The sequence below is a fragment of the Phalacrocorax carbo genome, chromosome 8, assembly GCF_963921805.1.
Source record: "Phalacrocorax carbo chromosome 8, bPhaCar2.1, whole genome shotgun sequence".
Taxonomy (NCBI): Eukaryota; Metazoa; Chordata; class Aves; order Suliformes; family Phalacrocoracidae; genus Phalacrocorax; species Phalacrocorax carbo.
The window spans coordinates 2197676-2206692 of record NC_087520.1 but is presented as its reverse complement, the minus strand read 5'-3'; the positions used below and the strand labels follow the sequence as shown (position 1 = coordinate 2206692).

General features: G+C 53.8%; 1 protein-coding gene across 1 annotated transcript; it reads right to left on the bottom strand.

Moving 5' to 3' along the window:
* Window positions 1-1391: 1391 nt before the first annotated feature.
* On the bottom strand, window positions 1392-8408 carry IRF1 (interferon regulatory factor 1). The gene is made up of 11 exons (XM_064458276.1): window positions 8334-8408; window positions 8200-8273; window positions 6926-7017; window positions 5965-6064; window positions 5603-5779; window positions 5198-5247; window positions 4937-5072; window positions 4616-4741; window positions 3710-3753; window positions 2972-3107; window positions 1392-2502 (listed from the first exon to the last, which is right to left on the bottom strand). Exons 3-11 carry the CDS (start codon window positions 7010-7012, stop codon window positions 2402-2404), a joined length of 957 nt encoding a protein of 318 aa, XP_064314346.1. The 5' UTR covers window positions 7013-7017; window positions 8200-8273; window positions 8334-8408; the 3' UTR covers window positions 1392-2401.
* Between the last annotated feature and the right edge of the window lie 609 nt (window positions 8409-9017).

Here is a 9017-nt window from a genome sequence, read left to right as displayed (position 1 = left end):
CCACGGTCTCTCCCCAGCAGTAGCTGCTGCTGCAGCCGGCCAGGGCACAGGTCGGGTCTGGTGGGTGATTTCTTTGCCCATGCACAAAACAATCCTGCTCTAGAACTGCGCCAAGCGGCTGTGCAGGGCTTTAGGCGGTTGTGATCCGAGGCAGCCGAGGCCTCTGCTCTGACAGCCCTGGTACCCAGCGGGTTCCCGGCTGGATGGATCCCTTCCCGGGAGGTGGACCCTCGGGCCGAGGACCCTGCCGGGGAGCGTGACCACGGCGGGGGGGGACAACGGGGTCGCAGCCCCCCAGGCTGCCACCCACGCAGAGCCAGGATGAGGCTGTAAGAAGCTGCTCTCCACCTGGTGCACCTGGAAGGGTGCTGCCTGCAGCCGTCTGCTTTCGGCTGTCTCAGAGATTAGGGCCAGTTAATGACTAACAGGCACGGCAGTAACTGCTCAGCCTCTCCCTCCCCAGGCTGCCCATCCACCTGGCTGTGCCGTATCCAAACCTTTTAGCTGTGCTGGATTTGAGACCCACCACCACTTGCTTCCTATGGCATTTATTTTTACCCTTTTCCCCTTGGTAAACCACACATCCGTCCCTGCACGTCTGCAGGTCAAGTCGCAGCAGAGCCGGTGCCAAAGGCAGTAGGAAACATCCACTTTGTTCCAGCCCTTTGGGTTGGGTCTTCCTCTCCTGCAGCCTGATATTCTCCTCGGTCCACCCTTGTTCTTGCTCAGCGAATGAAGTTATTCCCCAAAGGCCCTCGCGGCACAGCTTTGTTCAGTACAGGGGTTTTCCAGGCACTGTCAGATGCCAGGGGCTGCAGCTGGAGACGCATTGCCTCAGCCGCACTTGCCTCTCGCCTCCCACTCCAAACAATGCAATGACATGTCAGACCTTTCAAGCCTTAAAGTATGGCAAATGAATAAAACAGAGAGAAAACCAGCTCGCTTTCCCCTTGCCTGCTGAATTTTGCATGTGCTTTCTCTTTAGGCAAACCGAGGTTGTTTAGCTAGGTCTTCATCGCTGATCTTCTTATCACAGAAGCCGAGTGTTGCTGATAGGGACATCCAGAGCAGGGACTCGGTGCATGGGGTGGGTTTTGGGTTTTAATAGCGCAGCCTGTAACCCTGCTCTAAGTTAGGGCTGACTGGTGCAGATGACGGCAGCTACAAACCAACTCCCTGACATGTGCACAGAAGCCGGACAAGCAGGATTCCACCCATCAGCCGCACTGGGAAGTTGTGCGGGGTGAAAAACTGTACTAAACTCCCTGCGCTTTCATGACTCATGAAAAAACAACCCCGCAACTGTCTCTGTCAACAGCACATCTGTTTGGGTATTTTCAAGGAATGCAGAATGCATTCGCAGAGCTCTCCCATGAGAAAAAGTAAACATGTCATATATAAAACATTTTTATTAAAACAAATATACAACACTATATACAAACTGTACAAGAAAATAGACTATTACTTAGTGATTTAATTTTATGCATTACACGCAAACTGAAACCTCTTCTATCCTGCACTTTCCTGCACATGCTGGCCCAGGGTGGGTCTGCAGGGCGATACGGCTTGCTGCATACAGTACTGTAGGTATCCTGGTAGAGTGCTGGAGGGGATCTTGGAGAGGCCTGGTATAAATAAAGAGCTCTGCCCCCATCAGTGCAAAAATTGTTTCATGCAGCAGCTCTTCAACTATTACGTGGAAATAGATACAGCATGGTTACGAGCAGATAACATCCTATGAGTGGACCTGGGTAACTGTACTATGTGGAAGCAAAGCCTAAACTGAATTTTCACATTTTATTGGTCTAAAACTATTTACACAGTTCTAAAGTTGAAAGATCTGAAAGATGAGCTATATGATGGAACAAATCAGAGAGGGCCAATTAGTGCAATTTTCCTGACTAAGTGTAATGACAGTCGTTAAGCTCAATGTCACCAGTGTTGCACAACTAAGCAGCAACCAAAACTAACAGGCAAGAGACTCCTTTGCAGCGTCTCCCCCAAGCACTCCACGGGTAAAGTGCTTATCACGTCTTGCGCAGGGAGGACGGTAACCGCCTCCCTCCCCACGCCGCCGGCACACGACGCCTTTCGGTGGTACCCCACCAGGTCAGGCCCCACAGCACATCGGCGACCTTCCAGCAAAAGCTTCACCTGCGAAGCGACGACAAGGTGCGTATGCAGCTGAGCGTCTGTGGTGCCAGGAGTCCTGCTAGCGAGATGGGAGTCCTTTTCTTTAATAATGGAGTTTTTCTTTATAACCTTTTCAGGCCTAAAAGTTAAACGGAATAGAAAAAGCTACTTGCTTCATTCAGTCAGTAACAAACAATTTCTTCCATTCTCCTCAGGCTTGCTGAAGTTTCTACCCAAGAGCAGTCCATGGTTGGAAGAAGCCAGGGTTTTACAAGCCACAGGGAATGACTTGCATGGTAGGTCTCACTGTCTCCAGCCAGGAGAAGTCTAGGCTGCTTTTCTGGTCGAAGAACCTGAACTCCAGGTCTCCTAGACAAAATAAACCAAGAATGAGTACCGAATCACATGCAGCAAGAGAAAAGCAGTCAATGTTTATCAACGTAGAAAAAAAACAAGAGGAAAGATTTCTCAGATGTCAGCAAATACCTTAGACTAATATTTTACTAAAAGTACTCCAAACACCCTCTGTTAACCTGTCCCATTTAAGCTATCGCTAGCGGAAATTCTTCAGTTACGTTGCAAGGAGGTCCCGAAAGCTGACGTAACTTACGTGTTTATAACCCTACGATAAATCCATAGCATACTTTTACTGGAGGCATTTTTCACCTTTTCCTTTTCATCAGCAAACTCCTTACAGCCTTCCGACAGGCTGCTTGGAGACCTCAGAACACAGGGCTGTGCTACCTCCTCCGGTGGCTTTGCTCCCTCCCAGTTAGTGTCTTGCATGAAACCCCTCGTCTGCATCATGCTGCGTCAGCGATCACCGCAGAGTCTGTACCTGAAGTCGTGTCGATCTCCCCGTCCTGCTCCTTGTAGCTGTAAGCGCTGCACATGGTCTGCGTGCCCGGCTCGTTGGTGAGAAAGCCTTTCCCCCCAACGCTGGTGGTGTGCCAGTCTTGGGTCGGTTCAAGCAGCTGTAAGAGAATAAGGAGATGGTAAAAACCGCTCCTTTCTGTGCGTGCAATATTTTATTCCTTTCTCTCACTCAGAAGACGGGTAAGCAAAAAAGATCAAATTGCATCTTCTCATGCTAAGTTATATAAAACTCTGTTTACTTCCAGTTAAAAAAGCAAAATTAATGCGAAACTAGGCGGGCCAGAGCATCTTTGGCGATGAAACCCCTTTCTTATCAGTGGGATGAGCATGACATGTCTGGAAGGACAGATTAAGCGCCACACATGTCAGAGGTGGAGGGAAGGGCAAAATAAAAATGTCTAGAGAGCACTGCAGCCTCTAATACAGCGACCTCTGCTTCTGGCAGTTCTCAACAGCTTTCTCCAACATTCACATGAAGAGTAAATATCTCCATGGATGTGCCCTCTCCAGCTCATGCCTGTGAAGTAGCCTTCTTTTTTTTAATTTAATTTTTCAGGCTTCCTCATTAAATAAGGGTCTTGGATTACGTAAGTGTATGTTCAGCCCGCACAGGACTGGATCAGATAGCTGCTTCCCTTCCTGTCTTGGTGCAAAAGGCAACTTTGGCCAATTCTATTCTGACCAGAAGGGCTGTTTTTACCTTAAAAATGTCTGAATTCATTTCCTCTTCATCTTCGTCTGTGACTGTTTAGTAAGCACATAAAAAAAAAAAAAGAAGAAATCAGCCATAGAGGTCAGCTTTTCACACGTTAGCCCTCACACTTCTGCTTCCTCGCCACACAAGAAGAAGCATACTCCCTTCATACTCTCTTGTCACACAACAGCACTACCTTTTACTTCCCCCTGCCGTGGGTGACACCGAGGAGGGGCTCATGGGTTTGAGGCAGGGAGGCCCATCGGCAGCTCCGTGCCCCAAACTCCCCGCAGCCCTTCGTCTCGGATGCTCTTCCAACTACTGCACGTTGGGATGCGTGGCTCTTGCGCCTCCCCAAGAGTCACCAAAGCAGAGCCCGCTCGGTATGTGGGAGGAAGGCGATTTGCACCCTGAGTGAAGGACCACTCCGATATATCCATGTTAATTTTTTATTTTTCCCCCACTGGGAAGCGTGGTTACCTCCTCTGTCACTACTGTACCTCTCTCTGTCCTCCTTCCAGCACTGCCTCCTTCCTGCTGCCTCGGGAACCCGCAGTCCCACCCTCCCGGCTCAGAAATCTCGCCTCTTTATGGGCTGACCTTTCCATGCCACCGCACTGAGCCTGCGAGATGAAACCTGCCCCTTTGCCCGCACGTGCAAAGTAAATGTCATTTTGGAGCCTTCCACCCATGAGCAACTACTTCTGCAGGTGGCACGTGCCCGTCTGTAACCCGGCCAGTCTGGTGGCTCTAGGAACCCAAAATCCATCAGGTGGAGGCTGGGGTTATTTCTCTACAAGCCAACTCTTGTTTCTCCTGCTCCCCCAGGCACTTCTTCATCCCGCTGCCTTGCCTCCAACCTGCCTCCAGTAGACCGATGAAAGACCAAGGTAGGAAAAAAGAAATACCCACCTTCCGAGGACGAAGCCAGCGGAGACACCTGGAGCTGGTAGAGGTCGTTGGTGCTGTCGGCCATGGTGATTTCCATCGGTGGCTTCCAGTCAGTCAGGGAGCCGCTCACCTCGCACGAGGAGAGGTCTGCAGATCACGGATGTATCAGGAGGAGTCGGCACTCACAGGAGAGACCCAACCACCTCTATTCCCCCCCTGCCCGTCTGACAGTGCAGCCAGGCCCGGCCCCAAGAATCATCTTTGTCTTCTGGCCCAGAGGTTGTGGGTTTAGCATGAACAGCACTTTTCACTCCGCTCGGAGAGCTAAAAACTGAGTCTTACCTAAGGTGATGGACGTGCTCTCAACCTCCACTTCCTGCCCCGCATAGTCGTGAACGGTGTAGCCACTGTGGTCATCTGGCAGCGGAGTGTTGGTTAGTCTTTCTGCTGACTCCTCCGTCCTCACATCTTCATATGACTACAAAAATAAGGGCAAAGAATGAAAGACTTGTCTAAAAATGCACAACTTCCCATATGAAAAAAAGTTAAGCTTGAAAACCACCAAAACCTCAGGCTTCTTCAGCTGTCTCTACAGACACATACCTTTCTCTTGCTCCTGTTTCTTGCTTCTCTTGAAGACTTTGACTTCCTTTCTGTTGAATAAAAATAAGACGAAAGGTGAGAAAGGGCTGCGTGGCTGACACTTCAGGCGAGCGTGAGCTCTTGCAGCTTTGAGCCCTCCTCAGCAAGCTCTGCTACCGCTGTCCCCGTAGCAGCGAGCCCCAGTTACCTCCTGATGATGCCCTTAGGCATGTTTAAAGAATCTGGGATAAAACAAACTGTTCGTACAAACTGTTACCAGTGGCAATAACCAGTGACTAAGCCCAGTAGCACCGGAGCTACCAACAGGCCTGTTATACCCCTGCCTAGGCGGAGCAGGAAATTTAAGCGGTGTTTAAGCGCAGTAGTGGAAGCTGTGTAACCCCAGTGGGCTTGCTGAGGTCTTACCTTTCTTCTGATCCTTTGTCAAGGGTGGCAGCATCCTGTAAACCCTGACAGCACTGGAGCCTTTGTTGATGCTTTTATCCTTCACTTCTTCGATGTCAGGCAGGGAATTCATGGCGCAGCGGAAGTTCGCCTTCCAGGTTTTCGGGTCAGGGTCCTTCTCACCCACTTTGTATCTTCCTATAAATAAGAGATGGGGTGTTCAGGTGGTTCAGTGCTAGTTCCTCCCACCAAAAAAAATTAGTTTTTCTATTTTCTCTGACATACGTACTAGTAGTGAATGTAACTACCTGAGGCGTAAGTCAAGACAACAAAAAGCACCTTGTTTGAGCTATTGATACGACTGATGTAAAGCCAGCACCCACCTGTATGAATGGCCCAGCTCCGGAAAAGGCAGGCGTCTTTCTCCATGTCCCAGCCATGCTTAGCTGCGTGTTTCCAGGGGATTTGAAACATCATCTTATCCTGAAGTTAAACCAATAGAGATTTGAATTTCAAGAGATGCCCATTTGGAATGATGGCTTTAATCAAAGAATTCTCAGGGGTGCCTCAGACATTTTATAAACCCCCTGCTCTGTATCTTAACTAAACATCCATTGTTCTACCTATTTTTTTCAATGCATACGAGGGGTTTTATGAGTTCTGAAACAGGGAAAGCCACAAGCGGTACTTAAGCAACAGTGTCAATTTTATCCCAGAATCATTTAAATATGTTGCATCTAATCTACTAACGCATCAATAACTGCAGTATGTTTTCCAGGTACGCTTTGGTAGAGGATCCCTTTTTAAAGTTGCCCGTAAGACCTTGTGTGAATCCTAAGAATACCGTGTCCTAGCTTAAACATCACTTGGGATGGATCAGGAGTCTTCAGAGAAAGAGACCTCCTTCAGTAAGCCCAGAGATCTCATCCTGCGGTACAGGCACAGGGATGTGCCTCCCAGACCAAAGCAAGGCAAACCCAGTTTCTTTCAGGCCAAGTCTTAAAACTGGGAGCAACTGGGAGTGTAACAGTAACTGCTTAACTGGGACAGGAGGTGACTTGGCTCGAGCGGGCAGCAAGTGTTAAGAGATCTCGGAGTTTTCTTGGTTCTCCATCATGTTCAGATTACTTTACTTTATCATTTCCCTCCTGGGAATTTTCCCAGGGAAAAGCAAAATGGAACTCCTACATTGTGTACCAACCAGAGGTACCTCTTCTGAAAACAAAAATAGTTGTTTAATAAACAGAATGCTTGCAAGTTTTCTCCATGTGTCATCTAAGAACAAGGATGGTCAATGACACAGGAGTAATAATAATGACAATAATAGTAACAAACAACCCTCACCTTGTTAATCCATATCAGTCCTGGGATTTGATTGGAATTAATCTGCATTTCCAGCCAGGGCCTCATGCGCATTCTTGACACTGGCATGTTGTCTATGAAAGAAATAACAGGTCAGCAAAAAACTCATCGCTATTTTAACCATTCTGCAATGTCACCCCTCCCTTCCCTTCCCTACTGTGAGCATTACCACTAGCGCTCCCGATGCAACCAAAACTACTTTTCCTGCATTTTATCTCTTTTTCAGTATCTTCCACCTGCTCCTGGGTGGCAGCACCTCCCGCTCTGCGCCCAAAACACGCCTCAAGGTCTGCATTGTGGAAAGGGGCTGATGGCAGCGGCGGGTGCTCAGCCCATGCTGCGGGGTCGGGGGGGCTCTGGGTGGGACCAGGGAGCTCGACCCCGGCCCCCCCCGCCCCGGGAGGGAACCCACCCCAGCACGGCGCGGTTCTCCCGGGAGCGGGTGCGGGTGTCCCCCCGCAGGGACCACTGCGGGACCTCCACCCGCCGACTCTGCGGCCACAGAGAGGCACAGCCGCCGTCTTAAAAGTTTATTATTAATTAAATTACGCAAGGGGGGAGCCTACCCTGCTGCGGGGAAGGGGGGGGAATCCCCGACCAGCAACCGGGCCAGTCCCCGCTGCGACCACGCAGGAGCGGGACGAGGCGCCGGCCCCGCCGCGCAGCCGGAGCGGGGCGGCGCGGCCCTCCCAGCCCTTCCTCTGCAGAAATAATTTCCTGTTTGCGGTGGTTGTTTTTTCAAGACACCCAAAATTTCCCAAACAATACTCTTTTTTTTTTTTCTTTTAAACTTTTACCACCAAGGCGGGGCAGCGGCCCGGGGAGCGCCCGTTGCGGGGCGCGGGGGGGGGATCCAGCCGGCGCTGCCCCCCGCGGGGAGCGCGGCTCGGGGCTGCGGGACCCGACCCCGCTCAACGGCGGAGCGGAGCCTCCGGCGCTGAGCCCGCAGAGCGGAGCCGCACCCGGACGTGCCCGTCGGCGCCGGTGCGGGGGGACACCCCGCCCCGTCCCCTCCCGTGGGTGGGATGAGGGGCCGCCTCCCGCCCGAGAGATGCCCGGTGCCCACCCCACGGCTGCCGGTGCGACGAGCCCCGCGCCCCCAAACCGCCTCCGTCGGGGCAAAGCCGGCGCTGCCCCCCTTGGCGAACGGAGCCGCGCCGCGCCCCCGGGGCCGCTCCCACGGACCCTGCGGGGCTCCGATCCCGTGCAAAAACGGGGTGGGGGCGAGCGGTGGGGCGGGAGGCACCGCGACCCACCTCGGTATGCCGTACGGTGCCGAGCCGTGCAATCCCGAGCCGTGTTGTGCGGTGGTGCGGTGCGGTGCGGTGCAGTGCAGCACAGTGCGATGCGATGAGCTGAGCTGAGCTGAGCTGAGCCGAGCCGAGCCGAGCCGAGCCGAGCCGAGCCGAGCCGTCCGAGCCCGCCGCCCGCCGTCCCGCCTCTGCCGCCCGCGGGGCGCGCCCTCGGGTATAACGCGGCGGCGGCCGGGATTCCCCGCCGCCCCGGGACCGGCCGCGTCCCGACCAATCAGCGCCGCCGCTGGGGGCGGCCGCGCCTCCCATTGGCTGCCGCCGCCAACATCACTTCGGGGAAATCACGCTGTTGTAGCACCAGCGCCGCGGGGGAGAAGGGGGGGGGGAGTGAGGGGCGCCGCCCCCTGCCGCGCGCCGCGGCCCCGCCTCCGCCCCGTCGCGTGCCCCTCCCTCGCCGCCCGGCCGCTGTCCTGCGTGGGTGCAGCTCCGCCACCCAGGGGCTCGGCGCGGGGTTCCGCTGAGCCGGCCCCATCCAGGGGCTCGGGACCCCGTCCCAGCCTGTCCCCCGCCCCCCCCCCCCCCGGGATGCAGCCCCGTCCCACCGAGGGATCCAGCCCTGGTCCCACCGAGGGATCCAGCCCTGGTCCCCCCCGAGGGATCCAGCCCTGGTCCCACCGAGGGATCCAGCCCTGGTCCCACCGAGGGATCCAGCCCTGGTCCCCCCCAGGGATCCAGCTCTGGTCCCCACCGAGGGATCCAGCCCCATCCCACCGAGGGATCCAGCCCTGGTCCCACCGAGGGATCCAGCCCTGGTCCCCCCC

Coding starts and splice junctions, on each gene's coding strand:
- IRF1 (XM_064458276.1), bottom strand. CDS start 7,012: ATGCCAGTGTCAAGAATGCGCATGAGGCCCTGGCTGGAAATGCAGATT. Junction 5,073..5,197: donor GAAACAGGAGCAAGAGAAAG/GTATGTGTCTGT, acceptor TTATTTTTGTAG/TCATATGAAGATGTGAGGAC. Junction 3,108..3,709: donor TGAATTCAGACATTTTTAAG/GTAAAAACAGCC, acceptor ATTCTCTTACAG/CTGCTTGAACCGACCCAAGA.